Below are 22,918 nucleotides of genomic sequence, written 5' to 3' on the forward strand. Positions count from 1 at the left end.
TTGTCGTCTGCAAATCGTGAATGAAAAACTTTCGTTGGAACTGAAACCTAGTGGAAGCAGCATGTGAATTTTGACACTTAGCCTTCGATGAATGTGTACTTAGTTGCCAACCCCATTGCATTAATTCCAACCCCAGAATACGTTTTCTCTGAGTACTAACAGCTGGTAGAATTTTAACTTAGATTCTAGTCGCGATCTTGTAAGTATAATTGAATTCGGGAGTCAGATAACCTAACTAAGTTAAAGCCTAGGCTAGGCCTAACTGAAGTACGAAGTATTAAGTAGGTGTAACTTGTACCCTTATTAATAGGTATTACTCTACTTTGCTACTGTTATACGTGTGAATATAGGCTAACTGAGGCAAATGTGCCTTAAAATTCAACAGACGTGTAAATAATTCATCACAATAACTCAATTGGGCAACAGTGCGCACAGTCATGTGTACGTACTTCAACACAGCTCTGTTGTACCACCAGTGGCTGTACAGAACTACACACAGTAAGGCAAGTAGCATACTATGCCTATGGCAATACAAGACCATTGCAGTTTAATTGCCAAGTGTTTGGTCATATTCGAATGTACTGTAAGTTGAGTGGTTCAGCAAAACCTTGGAAATTGGGACGGCCTCTAGATTTACTTTCCGGGAGGGCCGCTTTAAGCAGCAGCCAAAGTAAGTTTAGGCCTACTGTACAGCTTACTGTAGGACAAGCTACTAGGTGTTAACTCAGTGTTCATGCCAATATCAGTATGCTAGGCTATAGGACTAGATGTAATGTATATGTTATGCGCTATCGACCGATTTGCGCCATCGATCGATAGCGCTGCGCTATCTATGGATCCGTCGTTAGCGCCAGCATCGGTAGATCGCGCAGGTATCGCTCGATGGCGCAGGCAGATCGACGGATTGTATGTCTATTTTGATAATGACAAAGTTCTTTTCTTTAACTTCAGGATGACGCCAAGTGCTGTTTAATGGACACATCACCGATTTTTCTAAAAATTACCCGTTTAATTACTATTTTCTATGTAAATATTTATGATAAATTCAATAAACTTTTATCAATTGATAGTGATACAATGAGTTCCAATAAATTGGTTGTATCATGGAGATATATAACCTAAATCCATTGCTGAATCAGGCATACGTATCAGGTTGTACGTCTTCAGGCCTTGGTTCTAAGAAATCTGCTAAATTACTGATGTGATTGGGCCAACAGTGACTATCGACCTCATGCATATGGTACCGGTAGTGATATATAGTGACGATATTCGTAAACATGGTAAAAGAGCCAGCTTTTCGAGATCACATGCAGGACACCGTCGACCACCAAGCTGCTTCAACAAAGAGCCCAGTCATCAGCGCGGAGAAGTACGATGCCATAAAATCTCATCTTCTTCAAGCATCAAGGTGGACTCGCACTTCCGACATTGGGTCAAAACACGGAATTTTCAGATTGTCGACCTTCCTGGCCTTGAGGGAAGCGCCAAGTTCCTGCGAGTTGTCAATGCTGAAAACGTGTTCAATGTCGTAAAGGGTATTCACGTAGACGAACTCAGTCTACGTCAAGGGTATTCACGTAGACGAGGCCCGCAGTTCCCCTTTAAATCTCATCCTACACAACCCACGAACTATCGATTGATAGCGCAGCGCGATCTACCGATGCTTGCGCTAACTACGGATCCATAGATAGCGCAGCGCTATCGATCGATGGCGCAAATCGGTCGATAGCGCATAACAAATAGACCGAACTTAAGGCTGCTATCCTTATCTCCCACATAAGTACTTTGCCTTCAGGGATGTGAAGTTAACAATAAACTGCACCTGTGAGTGTGACCTTAGTTTATTCATACTGAGATGAATCCCTATTTTGGAGTACTGCAGCTAATAGTAATTCAACTTTGAAGAAAATTGTAAACAAATTTGTTAGTGGCTTCTATGACATCACACATGTTTGTTTAAGTTCATTTCTGTTTCAAAAACTTGTCATCTTCAGATGTTGGTAAGTGTCTTGAAAACCGTACATAGGAACTGAATGCAAATTTCACCATGATCCATAGAATATGTTTCCTCTTTCTTCATTCAATTTTAGTTGTCTTTGGAGTATCATTTCAAAGGCATTTTATGTTGCAGCATGCATGCTACTCTAGTTAATTTTTACACAGTTGTGTTTTGCTTTGTTTCACTCATAGTCTCTTCTTTAGGATTGTCCTTAAAATGGGTCATCTTCAACTATAGCATCCAGAGTGTGTCCAGTAATTGCATCTGGCAACAATTAACAAGCTCAGGCAGTATGGCAACTCAGGATCAGATAGCTAGAGATGACTTGCTGACCTCTGAAGTTCTTAAAGAGGATATCTCTGCATTTAAAGTGCATCAGGTAAATATATCTGATTTGTGTCTCACTTATCCTTTACACTACTTTTTACCAAGTCTGTGATCACAAGGCAGAAGTCCTTCTTAATGGAATGGAACTTTTAGTTGAATGATACACATTACAACCAGTTTGTGAATACTATGCATCTGGCTGGTAGTGAATCTGTGCAGGTACTGGTGGTATTCATATCACAGCAAAGTAACCGTTGTTCTAACTCGCCCTCTCCGTTGTGAAATTGTACTCGTACATAGGGTTACCATATTTCTTTGGTTGAAAATTGGGACACTACATCCTGGGGGGAGGGGTCTATTGGGAGGGGACATCCACTCCCCATAACACAAAGAGCTACAATAATGTAAGTGTAAGAGCTTGTTGCAGCTACATAGCCTACGTTCCCCATTTTACCTCACCACACTTGTCGGGCTAATATTGTGGCCATCAATCATGTTTGCGTGTTGAAGAAGATGATATCAAGCTTCCCAAACGGTCACTTACAGTGATGCGTAGTACGTGCATAGTGCATACTTCTATTTATTGTCATATAACGTAAGAACAGTGATTGCTTTCAACATCACATTATAGGCCTATTAGCGTGCAGGGGGGACAATATGTGTTTGTTGCCAAACATGGGACAACCCGGATAAATAATCTGGTAGTATCCATAACTTTGGTAACCCTATGCGTACTTGCAGACTTTGTACAATTTGGAAATCTAATACAGATAGTAAGAATACAGTGGAAGATTATGTAGTAGGCTACTCATACTTGTGCACAGAGACTTGTACAGTAGTTGTACTCATTCTAAGTGGGATTCTACTTTTACCCGTACTGTTGCTGTTGTACTTGTACCACAACTCCATTATAACATGCTATTTATAATAGCATGGCAGCCACTTGTTGCTTTGGTAAATTTGGACCTTTCATTTGCCTTTGCTTCACCAGGCTCCAGATACAGTGTATTATATTCCAGATTTCATCACAGCCAATGAGGAAAAGCATTTGTTACATCAGGTATGAATTGGCTATATATATATCATATACCTATGTACTTTATGGTTCAACTTCCTGCTTCTTTCTTTATGTGAATGGTTTAACTGAACCATTTAAAGTGTCATTTATCACACATCACTGTTTAATGTTGTTTTATTGCTTTCTGGAATTTTTTTTTTTTTTGAAGAAGGGAGTCTCATAAAAGACACAAGTCGTCAATAAAGCATAAAGTCTGAACTTAAATGACCATGCAATGCATCTTAGTGTATTAAAAGTAGCATGTGTTTGGTTTAGAATTAAAGAAATTTGGTTGACATATGGGTTGTTTCTTGTGTTGCATAAAGTCCCCAACGTTATTTTAACATAACCCTGCTACTCTACTTTTATTAAATGTCAAAGCCATATATGTATCTCTATGGATACTTTGAAACTCTCGATACTGTACGCCGTAAACACTTGTAAGTCTCTTTACCACAACCAGCTGGCTATAAACGGTTTATTAAATTCCCATGCATAATATTCCATTACCACCAGACTCATTTAAATTAAATATGACAGTATGTGATGCATGTACAAGTCTGGTGTCCTAATATCTGCAGTTTGAATCATTTGATAACCAGTTTATGCAGATGCTGATGACTTCTGCCCCTTATATGCAAATTAGGCTGTAGGCCTAAATACATGTGTGCCATCATTGATGTAGACCGAGGCTATTAGTACAGGGAGTAATTTATCCAGTACCACATTGAAAAATGCTGCTGACATTGCGAAATGAGCAAATTGCTATACAAGTGCAAAGATGTATAGCAGTTTTTGTACACAGGAAACAGTATTTTATAAGAGACAAATTTCAGAGTCTTCAAAGCTGCTACGCAAAATTTGAACGGTAAATTACTCCCTGAATTACTTTAAGTATGGTAACTATGGTTATGAGGGTTTACATGTGTGTTGTGTAAACCCAACAAAGTGTGTTAGTGTAGCGAGAGACATTACCTACTGTCTTAAAGTGAATCTGTATTGATTCAAAGATGCTACAATATATACCAGAAGTGATCTTCTTGGATCAGTAGACCAATAGTTGGTATCTCTTTAAGGCAAAGATGGATTTATCACATTTATTTCTTGAAGTTTTGCTTTCCAATATTCAGGTGTATGCAGCACCCAAACCAAAATGGACTCAACTATCCCATCGAAGACTACAAAACTGGGGTTAGTAATAGTTTTTTACATTGTAACTAAACACAAACTTAGGGTCAATGTATGGTCTGCCATATGCATGAAAAGATAAATGACATATTGAAGGTGGTTGACATAAAGTGTTCAAGTAAGGAAAAGTAAGTTTATAGAAGTAAGTGAACAGCAAAATGTCTACATCAGCAGTGTGTTGTATGTACTGTATGATGGATATCATATGACATATTCAGGTATATACTTTTTAGTGTGCAGTGTACATTACTCCTGAAGTATTAAAGTGTTTTGAGTTTTGTATTATTATATGTGATGTACCATCATGGGGAAAAGTTTTGCAAAGTGTATATATTACAGTTGTAATTAGTTTAAGACAATAGCATGTAATGTATGTTATGCATGAAGGTACCATGAAGTCAAGTCTTACAAAATGTGTATGATGCATTCAGTCTAGAAGTCTTACAGTGTCTTGTATATATATATATGATAAATCTTAGACTAATAGTGCGTTACGTATGTTATGCATATATGTTGTCATACTAACCTGGATAATTCGTTGAAGTCTTGACTTTTATTGCAGAATCCTTCAACTTGTTAATCAACAGAAACATACCTTGTTGTTAATGCTCATTTTGAAGTAAAGTCCTTTTTCTTGTAATATTAAAGGTGGTTTACCCCATCCAAAAGGAATGATCGTGGAGAAACTACCAGGGGTGAGTATAATGTGTATATCAGAGTATGGTTTTCCTATTAGTTTCCACCTGCAGTACAGTTATTGAAGCTCTTATTTTTTCTTTAAATCATTCAATTTGGTAGCAAACTGGTCAAAAAATATGTAACAATTTGTGAATAAAATGTGAATATTTTATGAGATCGTCAATACAACAGAGAATTCTTCATTTGCTCTCAGATATTGTTCAGGGCTCTTAGTACTTCTTCTTTAATATTATGATCAATCTGTTTATTGGTTTGTGGATTCATATCTTGGCCTATTACTTTTTACCAATAGTTTAAATCTTACAATATTTAGCAAACTCTGTGAAGTGTTCAGGATAATGATATTAACTGTGATTTCCTTTCCATCTATCTTTTTTAGTGGCTGGACGTTTATGCGAAGAAGATAGCCAAATATGGTTTATTTGAAGAACATGTGCCAAATCATGTGCTTGTTAACGAGTACAAACCAGGACAGGGTATAATGGTGAGTTCTGTCTTACTGAAACTGTATCATTCCTTGGTGGGTGTTTGACAACACCGGCTTCAAAAATACCATATTTCTTGAGTTGTCAAGTTATGCGCAAGGCAACAACTCATCAATTTGACAATTTTTTCAAGATGTAACATAAGTGTAACTTGCCAACTCCACAAAAATCATATGTTTGAAGTGTTGTCAAGTTTAGCCTATACAGCAACTCAAAAATTTCAAAACAACAATTTTGTTTTTTTAAAGAACATGTATCAAATCATGTGCTTGTTAATGAGTGCAATCCAGGACAGGGTAAATAGTCGATTCTAACTGAAACTCATCTGTATCATTCTTGTTGGGTGTTTGTCTAGGTCAGGTAGAAGTCAGCACCCTCCTCTAACCAGTCTCTGTTTTACCTTGGTCCTGAAGGGACATGCAAGTTGTAGACTTTGAATTACAATGATAGTCCAATTGACCATGTTGCAATATTATGATATTTTGGTGAATATGATCAAATTGTGGTTTGCTTTGTTGCACAGTCAGAAATACCATATTTGTTGAGTTGTCAAGTTATGCTCAGCGCAGGAACTCAGCAAATTTGACAATTTTGTCGAGATCTTACTTTAACATAACTTGCCAACTCAACAAAAATCATGTTTGTGAAATGTTGTCAGTTTTAGTGTATACAGCAACTCGACAGTTACAGACTTTTTTGTCAAGATGTAATGTTAGCGATAGTCAGCAACTCGACAAAACATACAAAGTTGCTGTGATACTAACACAGGGATTCTATGCCTCACTGGTTCCTTCAGAACCACCACACTTTTTGTGCTTCATTTAACAAAGTAAGGAAGGAGGAAAAAGCTACTTCCACATTATTTATATTGCTGCGGTTTCTACAGTCCCTTTACTTGTCTATTCCTGAAGAAACTGCTCACAGGTTTAGGCATTCAAATCTTGCTATTTTGTCACCACCACTGCATCTCCTCTGTAATAGAAACTCTTGCACTGTTGACTTGTATGAAGCATATTATGTGACCAGAGAGAAACAACTAAGAAAAACTAAGATTATGTGAAATATTTTGCTTCTGTGTAATTGGCTTTTGACAGGTTCTGTGAACTACAATTTAGTAAGACAGTTGGGTATATTTTTTGTGAGAGCTAAATAATCAGATGTCAACAATAAGTTTTTTTGATCAATGTTGTTGTATGTCAGTGTCAAAACAGGAGAGCGTAATTAATTGCAATAACGCCAATGCAAACATGTAGCACATTATTATGGTCAAACATTGGAAATATTGAATGAAGTCATTAACCTTTTTTTATAGAACAATGATGTAATGATCATTTCTACTAATATTTCACTTTGTCACAACAAACCTGCTTTTCTTACTACTTAACTGCATGTCTGTGGTATTCATATTGTGTTTGGATGTTATCTTCTCACAAAATTTTTGATCAGGCATGCCCTGATCCCCCCCCCCCCCAAAAAAAAAACCCCCTTACTTATGTACTGTTTCTCACTCCCTACTCCATAACAAATGTTTCACATTGATGATTAAACTTGCAATACTCATAATAAGCTTAGTGCCTCTAATAAAAACTATTGTCCATTTTGATCCCCTTTGTCTTATATTGTATCACAAAGGCCACTACTATCACCACTCTCTGCCTTACAGGATATATTCCTTTCTTTTCAGCCTCATGAGGACGGTCCTCTTTTCTACCCTGTTGTCACCACAATCAATTTAGGATCTCACTCTGTTTTGCAGTTTTCTCACCATTCAGTAAAACAGGTAAACTAATGCCATTGTACATATCACTTGCTATAGTTAGTGCTGTAATATATATGCAATCCACACATCCTTCTAATTTCTGAGCATTGTTTTTATCAATGCATTAATCAGCTGAAACACTGAATGAAAATGGCTTTTGTGTGTGGTGTCCTAATTAAAGGATTTAACAACAACTATAAAGTCTTCAAGTATTGCCCCTAAATATGCTAGATAGTCAAATAATAGTCACTGAGGCTCAAGTTTACTTTGAACGATCAAACTTATTTTCCCTCACTGAGTCATTCAAATATCAAATTTGAAGTCTCTTCTTTGTCTGGAAATAATTTGGAGAATCATAGACTATATCAAAATGTTTTTGGAAAATAAAAGAAAGAAATTTCAGGATTAAATTGGGAGGTGGGGGGGGGGGAGGGGGAATGGGGGTTCATTGTTACCAATACCAGTTTATCTTCTCATTCTGATAAACTTGGTTCTAGTTACATTTATTTACAACTCCAATATAACTGTGCCTGTCTTTTTTATATATTCTCTGTGTAATATATTCTTTGATAGTGGTATAAACAATATCTCTTTATAACACAGACTGTTATTTTAGGCTGTTGCTTTACCATTTGGCTGTCATGTATTTGGTGGTCCATGTGAATTGCTCAAAGTGAAGTGGTATATTCTGTGGTTCTGAAGAGGGCCCTGTCATTTCAGTCCTAACAGTGCAGTAGAGACGACTGGGTCCCAGTGTACGCGATCTATCCTGTTTACAGACCTCCAAAGATTATGTAAAGTGATGTAACATATCTCAATCAATCGTGCTAGTTGTGAAAATACGTTAAAAAAGATTTCTTCAATAATTGCAAGAAGAAGCAACTGTAGGTATAAGTCCAGTATAGTCCATTTCAGAGACTGGGATACAATTTTTACTGATGCTCAAAGTTTTAACTCAGTAAAGGGATGTAACTGAAAAATACCTCAAAGAAGCTTAATGACCAGACGTGTGTAAAGTTGCCAAACAAACAGTGGGCAATATTTCATTGCTTAAAGGTGCTAGCTATGATCGTGGTAAAAATCATGTAATAGTTCAAATATGTCACACTATGTGTGAATTAGGGAATGTGCAGGTACTTTGTCCAGAAGTATGTCCATGAGGGATTGCTCAAAGGAATTCTCAGTGTTTTCAGAGAATGCAGGTTGTCAGGGTTTTGCTGAACTAGAAAGGACCGATGTGACAGCGCCCTCTTTTGATGTAGGGTATGACTGGAGATCCACATTAACAAATGTGGATTGCAAATTAGAATTGACAAAAGTATTGTGAATGCAATTGTTTATACATGCAATTTCTTAAACCTGTGTGGATTCTTTCAGTCTTAACATGTTATTTGTTAATGCATTTGTTTAAAATGGTTCAATAACAAACACCTTTGAGGGAACATATCTATTTTTCCAATTATTTTCTAGCACAATAGTCATTTTACTGGTAACCACTAAATTTACAAGTTCTAAGTCTTTTCTTCTCCATCCATTACTTATCAAAATCTTCCAATGAGGATATGAAACATGACTACTGAACAATTATGTCAATTCTGAAACAAAGCAGGTCTCTCTTCTTGTATATTTCTAGTCATTCTGGGTGCACTGTAAGAGTTATATGGTAGTCTGGATAAAGTATCACACACCACCATTCTGATTGGAATATTCTAGTGGTTATAAAGACAAGTTTTCAAAATTTTGATAGATCTCCTCAATATAAGTATATTAAAACCAATGTATGATAAGAATGTTTAAGTTGGTGGGAAGTTTTAAGAATGTATACCCCTGACAACTGTAGTGTGAGTGACTTCATGGTCGCAATTGTTGTGAAAATATCTGTATATAGTGCAAATCCTTGATCCAAGATGTAAAGACAGTTAAATGATTTGAACTCAGATAAGTGATAACTGGCTGGGATATAGTCCAAGGACAAATCTTGTCAACAACTTATACAAATATTGTGAAAAGAAATTTTAAAACGGTTGACTATTTGCCGTGATGATATCACAGAGCTTTAAAAATGTAATAATAATAGTTTTGAGGTGGCAAAGAAGCTTCTTGTGGTGGAGTTTTCAATTATCACGGTGAAACAATTTTTGTCTTTCACACTCTCTGCTGTAAGTAGGACTACCATATTGGTTTGGCTGAAAAGTGGGACATTGCATCCTGGGGGAGTGGTGTGTAATGGGGGAGGGGCGTGAAGAATGTTTGGATATTAAAGAGGGCTTCATACCAAAATGGTTGCATATTTGCAGTGTTTTACACCAGTTTAGTACAGCATAAAGTTTCCTAAAGCTTTTCAAATTTACCAGATTATTAAATATTTAATTCAACTCACTTCTGTAGTAAATTGTTCCTTGTGCCCTATGATCGTTTGCATATCATAAAAGCAATGATAGCTTTGAACTTCACATAGACCTTTAGAAAATATGGACAATTTAGTTTGTGGGCGGGACAATATATAGTCGTTGGAAAAGTGGAACAATCCTGATCAATCAGGACGTATTGTAATCTTTAGCTACAGGTTTATCACTTTCAAGTTCTTTTTTGTTTTTTGTAATTCCTCAGCAAATGGTTGATGATGGTTCTAAAGACTTTTCACTGTTACTGCAACCTAGGAGTCTTCTGATGTTAAAGAATGTAGTATATACAGATTACCTACATGGTATTGCAGAACTCTCAAAGGATACCCTGGGTGACGACATTGTCAATCTTGATGCAACTGGACAAGCGCTTGGCGATTGTCTGCTCAGAGAAACACGAGTGTCGCTGACCATTAGATATGTGCCAAAGACATTAAAAGTAAAGTTAATGCTGGGAAAAAGGTAGCAAACTGCTTCATAACACATATTTACAAACAATTGGCTTTAAGACCTCTAGCTTTCATATTGAAGTTGAGAGCAAAGTCTTATGAAGGTTCATCATCCTGCTCACATATAAAGCCCTGCATGGATTAGCACCAGAATACATGAGTAGCATGATCAGTCGAAAAACCACCACCCGCTCTCTCCAATCCTCAAATCAGCTACTGCTCCATGTACCTAAGTTGAAGCTCAGGTCATTTGGTCAAAGATCGTTCTCTAATGCCGCTCCTACTTTTTGGAACTCACTTCCACTGCACATCAAGTCTGCACCCAACGTTAACATTTTCAAAAAAAAACTCAAAACTTATCTATTTTTGACTACCTTACCTGAGCACTAGCGCCACTACGCATTGGTTTTCCTCTGGATATTGGCGCTATATAAATTTGCATTTATTATTATTAATATTATTATTAAGGTATCCAAAAAAATTATAACTAATGGGATGGGGTTACCTAGGGAGCAGAAGTGTGCAAGTAGGGGTACTTCCTTTCATCAATTCTGTACACATTTGTGAGATGTTGTGTAACTGTTTAAGGAAGATAAGTTTGTGCTTTTGAAAACCATCTGGGTTTTGGTTTGTTTTTTCTAAAGTGGTCTGAAATGGGATACGTTTCTTTTTACCAGCATTAGGACAGTGGAGAAAATTGGTCAATAATAGTACAAAGTGCTTATTCCATTGCATTTTAAGGGGATGTTAGCATTAAAAAATCACTTTTAAAACCCCAAAATGTTCATAGTTACTTTTTAATCAAGATCTTGTTTTGGTTGATTTTAACCCAATTCTCCTATCAAGTCATCTGAATTGTTGGGATAGAAAATTTGTTAATTTCCCTATTTTTTGGGAAAGACAGGTTTTCAAGTACATCACTTCAGTGTTACGAAGATATATTCTCTTGCCCCGAATGTTTGCAGCTAAAGCTAATAGTTGGCCAAACCAGTTGCTGACACTGTCAACTTTGACCTTTAGTCTTTAATGCAAATGTTCATGCCATAGATGGGAAAGAGTTTGGTTAAATAAAGGTGGTACAAACTCACACACAGAGATCGTGTTTGAGCTAAAAATTGTCACGCCAGCAAAATTGATCTTTGTACATATTTATTTTAACTCAGTATGCAGGATCTTTGTACGTTGTAAAGAAAACTGACAAACAACGAGCAAAAGATCGAAACTGAAGCATTTAAAAGACATAACAAGTTGAAAAAGATCTACCAAGGCTTCTTCACACTGTTGTGCATTTATTACAGCTCTGGATAGATTGCAGATAATTCTGGTCACCTATTTCACAGGTATTTATTTCCAATATTTAGTTCAAAAAAAAAAAAAAATAAGAAACTTACTGAACAAAAAGGATCCTTAAAACAGTGTTATTAAAAGAACTGCACAATACTTTTACAAATTATTAATTTTTTTTTAAATTATGTTAATTATGTACCACTTTTTTTCATGTATCTAAAAACATCTTCACAAAACATTATAATACAAAGTAAATCATCGCAATTAATATCACATTTTGTTGTCTCACATTGATCTGTACAAGCATGGTAGTAGTATTGCTCAAGCCTGCATAGGAAATACAATGCAAATCACTTAAGTTAATACCTACATAATATCTAGGACTCATGTCACTGAACTCGCTCCTTTATGAGAGGAGGGCATTAATTCCCTGCACTGACCAGAAACTCAAGGTATGCCTTGTATCATGGTAATGGTCGTTTACATATATCATCATTCCACAAACTGACATTTTAATCCGATGGGTAACGCTCCCCTCTAGCCCTACACATCAAATGATCACAAGCATTGAAAATAGTTACACGACTGAATAATTTTACAGTCGCATTTGAACAACAGGAGGGTGATGGTGCCCCTGCTTGAACATTAACACACAATAAATATGCCTACAGCAGTAAACAAATACGCATTGCAATATGCACTATATGAGTGTATTTAAGTAATGGCTATGCTATGAATGACTGTACTATTCAGTCAAAAATATAGTGCAGATTAATCTAATCTAAGAATGTGGAATATTGCAAAAGTGGCAGACATTAAAAAAAGCAAATTATAGCTGCCATGACATGTACTCCAACATTCTCCTTAAAAGAATTCTGATTAAGTTTTGGCGTGACTAACCCAATGTCCTTATGGTGAAATCTTCCGGTAAACTGTCATACACGTTTCAGTTAGAGAGTACTGAGTTAATTCACACAACAAACCATACAGAAACAAGGAGTAGCAACCAACAGTAAAGGAAAGACACCCCATGTGGTCTAAACCCAGGCACGAAATTCAACCTCGGCAAACCGTTTTACACATCTCTACTATTTTATCATCTGCTTAGTGCTAGATACAGCCCACTTGTCATCAACAGCATACCATACAGCAATCTATGATGGAAAATTCTTAATAAAGCCTAAAAAACACAAATATTCACATTGGAATGTTTTCCTACTTGATTTTGTGGGAAGCCTTTGAAAAGGAAGTTAAAAAGAATTCTCAAACAACAGATGAAAAAAGTCTCAACTACTTAATAGGAAAAGTCAATCACATAACATGTTTGCTTCATAAGTCGATGTGTTTACCAATCTTTTTTTTTTTTAATGACACTCACATGAAAGTTCCCAACACACTTTATATGAGAAGTACACAAATTGCTTCACAAAAAATTCTGTACAGAATACATGAGCCTTGAAGTGGAAAAGAAGGAAAAGATTCAAACTTGTCCGTACGTCGATAAACCCGAAAGAACAAAGCACAGCTTTATGTTCAGCTACACGCATTGCAAAATATGTATATCAACATCATAATGACAAGAGTTCATTGTATCCTGCCCAATGTAGATGTACAAGAAATGTGAACAAAGGAAATAAGTTTCCCTTCCAAACAGTGGTTTGAATAAAATCACGCAAGTGCAGTTCTAACTAGTCAGAATTTCATTTCTGTTGAGTGAACATGGCACAAGTATCCATCCACTGGCAAGCAAGTTAACAATTAATTCAATTTAATAATATTTATTACAAAGAATACAATCACACCAGCAGTGGTCACATTATGCAAAAAAACATGTCAACTATGAAACATAACAGAGACAACAGCCAAACTGATTTCACGTATTTTTTCCCCCTTCTTCCCACTGAATAATTTGTTTTCTCTTGGTGGGAATTAAAGCAGTATACTGCATTGTTTTTCCTTTTTATTTTCTGCAAGGTATTCTTAGTTATGAAATGACTGAGATGATATCAATCCATTGTGGCAAAACATTAATAAAAACAATTTAAAATTAAATCACAAAGGAAAAATTATATTTAAAAAAAAAAAAAGGAAAGGAAAGGAAGAAAAAAGTTAAGAGATGAACACTACAAATACTGCCTCCTCTCATAAATAAACCTACTATTGCCAGTACTGGCTGTATGGTATGATGATAAAAGGACTCTTGAACACAGATATGATTCCTGCAGTGAATAACACCATATTAGCAGAAAATACAAAACTAGGTAATACTTAAGACTCTGTTACAATTAAATGACTTAAAATTTGCAGACCATAAAACTACAAAATATTTGCAATTGTCAGTTTGACAGAGTACTTGAGGGTGGGGTATGGCATGGTTCACTTTTAAGGTTGTTTTTTTTTAACTTTATGTTAACTGAACTATGCAAGAATTCAACATCTCCTCACAACTTTCATTAACCAATAGGTCACTAATCTGGGGTGGGGGGGGGGGTGGCATAAGTGCACAATTTCCTGAATTGTGTTGGCAAATAACTTGGCGATCTAAGGGTTTTAAATTTTGATCAAATGTTACGTAAATTCAGGTAACTACATGTTGACATTCCACGCAAATATTTTCCCACCAGAGGTTTCTTCAAAGAAAGATCAGTAACTGTTACACCAAGATATCCCACCGTAAAGTAAAAACTAGTAGTTCTCTCAAAAGACTCCTTCAAAACCCTGCCTAATGACTTTCTTTCTTTGCCAAGACAATGCATTTACCAAGCAACATGGAAAGTTTGTAGCTGTACAAAGCAAAATAGATGCTGTTGATCTTTGTATCTTCCTTATAATTCTATTACAAAATAAATGAGGTCACATGTTCTTCTTCGAGCCTGAGGAAAAGTACTCATATACGCTATGCCAACAGTTTCTGTTTGAAACTGCTTTCTCCAAATTGCGCTTGCAAGAAGGAGAACATCAAACGCATAAGAGAACTGGCTTCAAATCAGGTGTTCAGATAACAAGATAGAATCCCATACTTTCAAGATGTGACAGGTAGAAGTTAATTATTCTATTCATGTTTTCTTTCATCCAAATGAAAGTGAAGCGTATATTATAGAACATCACTTTATATCCATCTCTTCGATTGACCCAAGGCTATACTAACTAAAGTGATACACTGTTCTAGATATCTGCTAATTGAACCCATTTCTTCTGATTACACCAGTGCTTATTGTTGTTATAAGTGTATGGCACTCAAAATATCAAAATATACTTGCTAAACCTCTTCTTGGGGATGATCTCATTGCATTTCAAAGCTTACTGCTAAGGTTGTCTATCACGAATGACACAATAAACTTAATTGCAATATTTGCCATCTGGAGCCTTTGACCACACAATAAGTATTTCACAAGAGAAGAGGTACCTTTAACAATGCTGCGACATGTGAAAGACATTAAAATAACATTAAAATATCAAATACTGCACAAAAAGAAAGTCTTTCATGTATGCCTTTTAGTCTATTACCAATCATTAACATGACTTGTATGACCTCAACAGACCTGAGGATGGGGTACTGTTACTTCTTTATAGATATGCAGGTCAACATTCATTAGAGAGAAGCTACAGAAAGCACCTCACAGTGTTTGTAGGAACTACACATATACAGTACCAGGATACTGACTGGTAAGCACTGTACACTAATTGTACATCAACAATGCTCATACATAGCAGAACTACTACTCACATAATTCCAGCTTGATGTGTTCAAGTCAAACATATATTATCACACGGCTGATATTTGCTTCAATACTCTTCCAAAGGGCTGTGTAAGTAGATCCACATTTTTAAGGTCTAAACAATTAAAACACCACTCCAGGACACACAGACTATTAAAAGAACAAAGAGCAGTCACAGTTGTTATTCGAGTGTCCCTTCCTGTAAACCAAATTTCCACTCTTCTGGTTCAAAGTGGAAAAATTGTAAACTGATTTGCTACTAGTAGACCAATCGCTCTTAATGACTACCAATGAAGCAAGAATTTTATGAACCTACTTTTCTTAAAGCTCAATCATGGTAAACGACTCAAGCGTTCCCTTCTGAGTAAAGTACATATCTCTTGCTAATGTAGTTAGGTGGAACCAGGGGCGGACTGGAGCCATAATCGCTACCAGCTCAGTGATCCAACCTGTGGTCCTTGAAACGTGCGACGCATTTAGTGTTTTAAATGAGAGAGGCACCTGTTGCGACCAAGAGAAAATCAGTTGGCACCACAACTCTTTGCGGCCCCTTGGCGTCACACAGGTTCCGAGCTGAAGTAGAGCCGGTAGGCCAATCTGCCCCTGGCTTGAACTAACTCTAAATCTTGTGTCTGTCTTGATTAGAATGTACCATAACATTAATCAAATCCATTGTTCCTTTCCAAACTTACCTAATTTCCAATTTTGTGGCCTCCGTTCTGTGCAACGTTCCGTCGATTCTCATGCACTCTTTTTTTCTTGGATCGTTAATCATTTGTATAAAAAAATACTATCTGTTTACATCAGCTTTAAAATGAGAGCTGACCCGACAGTGAACACAAACCTGACACTGATTACACACTAAAAAGCAATTCTCACTCTCTCTGCCAGCACCGGTGGCTCCTCGAATCATTACATGATACATTAAAATCGCTACAACACATAGTCACTACAAAGCCTAGGAGGGAACTAGCACTGCACACCTACATTGACAGGACTCGTTCCGTCAGTCAGTCGGTCAGTCATCAGTCCTGACTGGTGTCACCAGCTTGGGTCGGAGTACTCCTGTTGAAGATGAATCACCTAGTTAGTAACCTTGCTACTGCATCTCTTCATACTGTGGATATTCAAAAATATCACTCTTTCAGAAACGGTCAGCCTAACTCACACCTTTCACATGATCACCCACGAGAGGATGGAAACCGTGCGCACAATTTTTTGAAGATGTACATTGATAAAAAGCACTCAAACAAAAGAAATGTGGAGATCACTCATCCAAACATCAATACACTTACAGTATATTATTTGAGCAGTTTGAAACAAATGCTGCATGTGGGTAGGTTGGGGGAGTTGCAAAGACTATGAATTAAAACATCTTATACTAAGAAGACTCTAAAGTTACTGCTTGAAAATTTCATTCAAATCAAATAAAGATAACCCACAAAATTCTCATATTATGTACTCTTTCCTTTTCACAAAAAATATTAAAAAGTTCAAATCTACTGTGCAATTCATGGGAGAAAACTGACAGTTATCCTTGTTAGGACAATTAACATCTGTCTAATGATCTTTCAAGTTCCTGCCATGAAGTGGCCTTTAATGCTGCTCAAAACTTAACAACACAACACAATGTATGGAAATGTACAGTTTTTTTCATTTGAATGCATTAAATTACATGCTTAAAAACTTCTTAATTTACTTTGGACTTACTTCTTTCTTTCGTTCAGGAATGAGATTTGTCAAGATTTCATCCACTTTTGACTTCCTATGGACAAAGAAAAAGAGAACTTAGGGAAGGTATACATTTTTGCTATGTTTGAACATATTGGTTAAAAATCTACATGGGCATGACACAAATACTTGGGAGGTGACCAGAATGGCGAATGCAAAGAGGGATAGTGAACACATTTGCAAGATAGCTAGTACCTAGTCAAATCTTACAGACTAACAATATAGACACCACATGTATTAGGAATTAGTGAACCAATGGGAGTATTTTAAGTATCAGGCAGACACATCATATGTATTCATGACTTCATTGCGATAACAGAAAACTGCTGTCAAAATTCTGCCAAACGTCAATTTAATATAGTTAAATCATGACAGTCATTTCAGCTGTCCAACAAAGTCTACCTGTAATTCAAAACTAACCAAGACATTTAAGCTCTAGACAAGATACAATAGTTGGTGAGGCTGTCTAATTTCCATGTTTAATTGGTATAGCTAATTTTCATACTACAAATTATTCACAGATATTTGGAATCACAAAAGTTTTGCAGACTGTACACAAGCTGACATTGATAGATCTTTCTGTAGCTAGTATAGTAGACCAACTTCTTTGAATTTTTTCCTTTCTCTACACATTTGTGTCTTTTAATAAAAAGAGTGCCTTTCCATTCCTTGGCATTATCCTTCCCTTCTTGTCTACACAACACTGTTGCGAGCAAAGTCAAAGAACGTTCTGACTCAAAAAACAATGGCAGCTATCCAGGCATGCAAACCTATCTACCGTTCCCTTCCCGAGGGAGGTATGTTGACCTCAGTCATAAAATTCAACTTGTTGTGACATGTGATTGGTACAGTATGAGTCACCAATGAACAATTAACTCACAGTCATAATACTTAAAATGCAATAGCAACAGTTTTTGTCAGACTCAATACCACTGGCATGAGTAAGTGTAGGTATTCACTGCTGGCACAGCTTCATGGTGTGACAGCAGTTTTAATAACCGCCGTACAGTTAATAACCTTCCGGCTGTCACTAAATGTTTCCATCACATTTGAGCATGTGATAAGACCTATTAATAATTACTTAAGAAACATCCCAAGTGGATTTCAGATAAGTCTCTTTTAACTGCTATCTATAAAGGGAAATTATTTACGACTTTGCAGTGTAATGCTGCTGGGAAGATGAATAATCGACTTCGAAGCACTTCATTCTGCTGCTTAACTTTTAGCCTGCTTAAGATAAAATTGATAACGGTATTCAAAAAGTTCTTTCCTGGAGGTTTAGTTACTTCAGTATTCCTAGACATGGGGAAAGAGTTAACTGAAACAATTAAAGTGGAAATTAAAGTGAATTAAAGGGAAAGTGCTTGGATAGTGTCCATGAAATGCTTGAGGGATTTTGAACAAGAGAGACCACTATTTACTTTCTAGCATATTTCAGGAGCAAAACTGATGACCCTTACATCATATTTGGAAACAGAAGGGCATAAAAGTAACGGGTTTTGTAAACAAACAATTTGCACTCTGATATTTTGACTGAGCTGTGAGGAGAAATAACTGTGACTTACTATGACAGGGTTCAATAGTTTAACATACACAACAAAGGTTTGACCAAACCTTCCTCAAAGACACATCTTAACCACAAACAAAGTCAGCTGGTTACAAGACAAATAGCTTTATGATTGAACTATAAAACCATGCCATTGCTCGGCTCTATTACTTTCAGCATATATTACATGTGACTTGCACAGTAATTCTTGTGAATGGAACTGATTGCAACAACTCAAATCAGTCAGATGTATCAGTTCAAGTACTTATGCATTAGTCTTGACTATGCAAATGATTTTGTGCTGCGGTAGCCATCCTTGGTGTACTTACTTGGCTGATATTCCACCACCAGGAGGAAGGCCCTCTAGATTACAGTTAGCGAGAATCTGCATGACTAGATCGACATTTACTTGTTCATCGAATGTTTCCAATATTTCTGTAGAAAGGGATCATTTTTGTCAATTGGTATCTGTACAGTGTAATTGAACAAATGTACATCATTGTGATTTAACGGCAGTTCTAAATAAACGAAACTAAAAACAGATTCCAATATTCCCTCAAATACCCCAAAAATTATTTGTTAGGGCATTTACCAATATTTTAGCAATATTTAGTTGTCTCCAATCACAAAATACAAAAGTGATGCAATTGCAGGGATCATCAGAATGCAGTGTTACAAATGTTGTACTGTACACTTAGGGACTGTAGTAAGATCATTGGTTTGCTGATAGGAGACAGGTAACAGAACGGTGAAATATTACGGTAAAATTGGTACATTCAAAAAGGTTTCTCATAAACATCATCAAAAATAGATTTTTACTTGTTGCCCACTTTGTTTTCCCAGTCTTGCACAAACACGACAAGAACTAATGAATACAGCCCACAACTACAAATTGTGCTTATTTTTAAGGAGGCATCAAGAAATAAATCTGAAGTACTGTTCGCATGCTTGATCCTACCGTACCGTACGTCACAGTTTCATCAGTATAACTTACTAATTTACTTGCTACCTACCTTTAATCTTTCCTTCAATGCGAGAGTCTAAATTTCTCTCTCTGTCAAGAGCATCATCTGAGATTTTTGGGGCACTCTGCAGGGTTACTAGAACTATACTCATATTATCTCTGCTTCCCTGCAAAATTAAAATATATACCATATCTACATTAAAACACCAGTACTAGCAATTTAAGCAGAAAAATAGCAACTCTCTTTATGGGACTAAATACTGTTGCAAAGTCTTATAAATAAACAACTTCACTTTTAAGTCACCGTCCAGTCATTACAGGCAACTTTCCTAAATGGATTTCGAGCCCTCGACTCTGTTTACTAACTTGTTTAAATCCCTTCACTTTTGAAATGTTAGTGACTCGCATCATGATTCATTACGGGGATACTGGACATTGTAGAAAGCTTGTTTGCAGCATGTTATACAATTACTTTAATATGAACAATCAAACCTGATAACTCATTCATCAGCCATAAATGTGCTGCAGGTCTAGGCCAAGTTAAAATTACTCATGGTAATAATGTCTGCTGAAGCACTGATATAACTAATGACCAAACTAACCATACATTTTCAACACAGCAAGTTGACTGACAGGAGAGGATTCAATATGTTGTAAACACAACCTACCTCTCCTATGAGTAAAATTAATAATTCAACAATCACGATGACAAGTATACGGCTGCCATTCTCATTAAAGTGCCGACTGACTTACCTTGTGTAACGAGGTATCGATAACTTGGTTACAGACTTCCTCCAGGTCATCTGTTAACTGTAGCCTTGACTGGATAAATTCAAAGGTGGCTTCATTGGACATTACATCCCAGACACCATCACAAGCCAATACTATAAACTCATCCTTAGCACTTCTTTCCATGACAGTTACTTCTGGCTCTGGCGATACTAATTGTTCTGTGGCGTTCCTATCGGGTGCATTTTTGTACTCGTAGTCGCCGAGAGCTCGTGAGACAGCTAGCGATCCGTTCACACGACTTATCATGACTGTACCCCCAGCTTTATGGATTCTGTCCCTTTCCACTGGCTTGCTAGGTTTGTGGTCATCTGTATGAAATTCTACGCCGTTATCCCGCACCAGAATGCCCCTCGAGTCTCCGCAGTTGATGAAGAAGAGGTGTGTCGGTGAGATGATCACCCCGACCACTGTCGTGCCACTTTTGTCATCGGTAAACTTATCTTTCATTTTTTGGTCTATGCTTAGAAAACCGTTTCTTATACCCTGCTTGACACTCTCCACGGTCGGTGGTGGCGGGCTGCCAGCGTCCTCGTCCAAGTCCAGTTTTGAGATGATTTCCGGGAGTAAATTCTCGGAGCAGTACCTCGCTACTTTAGATCCCGCGTGCCCGTCGTACACCGAGAAGAACGACCAGCCCGAGAGCCCTCCTCCTGGGAGACCGATGACCGTCGAGTGGGCATCTTCCATCTCCACACGCCATCCTTGCATACTACTGACACCATATCGCAGACTGTTTCCAGTTCCACTACTACTCTCCTTCTCAATTTTTGGTTTATCTAAGAATGCCCCCATGGTCAATTGTTAGACGTCATCCAACAGGCGCAAATTATCGCTCTATCACCACCTCATAATGGTGAGTTCCATAGGTTATCTAGGGCCATGTGTTTCCTTTTCACTTTCCTGCATGAACAGAGAAGAAGAGTGGAGGAGGTAAAAACAAGTCCTTATTGGAGGTTGGAGGAAGCTTGAACCTAAGGAACATTATTCACCACATTTCAAAACTAATTCCAGTATAATAGAGTAACAAACAACGTTTACAGTAAATATACACATTTTGTCGTCAACAGTTTTATAACTATCTCATGGATCAAGAAACCTCCAATGAGTGTCGATACTGCTTTGAAACCCCTTTCCACCTAGCCCCTGACAAGATTGCCACTCCCCCCCCTTCCCCCCTTGCCTTCAGGCATGTTGGATGGAGCTAACCACTGAAGGAGATACTACCAAGTAATCTCATTTGATGCTAACTTGAAGTTGATGTAATCCTGTGTTTTTTTTAACTTACTAAAAAATCACATACAATTTAAGCCTGCGATGAGCTCCAACCGAAATGATGTATTTGACTCCGTTGCAATTACACTTGTACATAAGGGTGTTTGTTGAAAATTTTACATTTTGGAAACTGGAAATGGAAATTGTGATACAAGGATATGATCGCGAAATAAATAATGAATTTGTATAAATCCTCCATGTGACTTTCAAATATGATTGTTGTCTAAGGTAAAAAAAAAAAAAAAAAATTAAAGACAATGGCATTTAATTTTAGAACATTCTCATAGATGAACATAATGAGAATACATACATTGCAAATTTTGTGTGCCATTTTGTTTGATCAGAGAAGATAACAGTTAAACACCCACACATACTGTAAAAGCTTTCTGATCAAAGTGCAAATCTGGGATGTACACTGGTACTAGAGTGTTTCAAGACTTACCGATGAGTCATATACTTTACATGACGCATTAGATGTGCACAAGAAAACTGATTCCATACTGGCATATTATATATGTTGATCTAGCAAACATGACGCACAAGCTATCAGTAGAAATTACCACTTTTAGAAAACAATTACTTAATTTAAAACTTGACGAAAAGTAGTAAAATGAAATCCAGAATATTAAACTCAACATTGTCCAAATATCCCGAGTTCCTTTCCATGGTGTTAATAACTTAAAAATAATGTCAGAGTATTGCACGAAAGAACCTGACCAAGCAGTGTACTACTGCAACCAGGCTTGATTACACGAGAATTGTCCTTTTTGAGCTAAACAAATGGCAGTCTCTGTGCTGACTTATGACACACAAAGATGTCTTTAACCAATGCAATGTTTCTCTAGTATTAAACATATGATAAAGGAAGACAGAAATCAGCGAAACATCATTGCCAGAGGATGCAAATGATGAAGTATTTCAGTTGATGTTGACTTGTAAAATATACAAAAGGACTGCAGTTTCACGGGTAGGTCTCACACAAAGATGTCTTTACCGATGCAATGTTTCTCGAATAACAGATGCTAAATGATGAAAGAAATCAGCAAATCATTGTCGCCAGAAATTGCACAGGACGAAGCATTTCAGCTCATGTTGAATTGTTAAGTATACAAAAGGACCGCACTGCCACTGCTAGTAATAGACATGTACAGTACTATAAGCAGCACTGTACATCACATGAACCCACACAATTGACTAGGATCATACCCACGCTCTATGTTATATTTGTAATGTAAGCAA

The 22,918-nt window shown here is 36.9% G+C and overlaps 2 protein-coding genes across 6 annotated transcripts in view; one reads left to right on the forward strand and one right to left on the reverse strand.

Annotated features, from left to right (window-relative positions):
- LOC139970777 (alpha-ketoglutarate-dependent dioxygenase alkB homolog 6-like) lies at window positions 1-13,024 on the forward strand. Of its 3 annotated transcripts, none has more exons than XM_071976763.1 (8): window positions 1-199; window positions 2,203-2,378; window positions 3,318-3,386; window positions 4,514-4,574; window positions 5,220-5,266; window positions 5,650-5,754; window positions 7,440-7,535; window positions 10,125-13,024. In XM_071976763.1, exons 2-8 carry the CDS (start codon window positions 2,292-2,294, stop codon window positions 10,383-10,385), a joined length of 726 nt encoding a protein of 241 aa, XP_071832864.1. In that variant the 5' UTR covers window positions 1-199; window positions 2,203-2,291; the 3' UTR covers window positions 10,386-13,024. The 3 variants fall into 3 exon arrangements, with proteins under 3 accessions (XP_071832864.1, XP_071832863.1, XP_071832862.1); XM_071976762.1 differs by having other exon boundaries at window positions 2-199; window positions 2,191-2,378; XM_071976761.1 differs by lacking the exon at window positions 1-199 and adding an exon at window positions 281-583 and having other exon boundaries at window positions 2,191-2,378.
- The window catches only part of LOC139970776 (protein phosphatase 1B-like), a 17,575-nt gene continuing 6,157 nt past the window's right edge, over window positions 11,501-22,918 (reverse strand). For 2 of the 3 annotated variants that reach the window (XM_071976759.1, XM_071976758.1), the window contains exons 2-6: window positions 20,369-21,307; window positions 19,665-19,782; window positions 18,981-19,086; window positions 17,085-17,139; window positions 11,501-16,439 (exon numbers count right to left, since the gene is read on the reverse strand). In XM_071976759.1, the coding sequence (XP_071832860.1) occupies window positions 16,416-16,439; window positions 17,085-17,139; window positions 18,981-19,086; window positions 19,665-19,782; window positions 20,369-21,199 (1,134 nt within the window). In that variant the 5' untranslated portion in view covers window positions 21,200-21,307 and the 3' untranslated portion in view covers window positions 11,501-16,415. Of the gene's footprint in view, window positions 16,492-17,084; window positions 17,140-18,980; window positions 19,087-19,664; window positions 19,783-20,368; window positions 21,308-22,918 lie in introns of all 3 variants that reach the window. The other variant, XM_071976760.1, reaches the window with a different exon arrangement.

Source organism: Apostichopus japonicus, chromosome 8, assembly GCF_037975245.1.
Source record: "Apostichopus japonicus isolate 1M-3 chromosome 8, ASM3797524v1, whole genome shotgun sequence".
Lineage (NCBI taxonomy): Eukaryota > Metazoa > Echinodermata > Holothuroidea > Aspidochirotida > Stichopodidae > Apostichopus > Apostichopus japonicus.

Bases quoted from the DNA above. Each gene is read 5' to 3' on its own strand.
- LOC139970777 (XM_071976761.1), top strand. The intron at 2,379-3,317 runs GTAAATATATCT...TTGCTTCACCAG, and splicing joins CTGCATTTAAAGTGCATCAG to GCTCCAGATACAGTGTATTA. The intron at 4,575-5,219 runs GTTAGTAATAGT...GTAATATTAAAG, and splicing joins TCGAAGACTACAAAACTGGG to GTGGTTTACCCCATCCAAAA.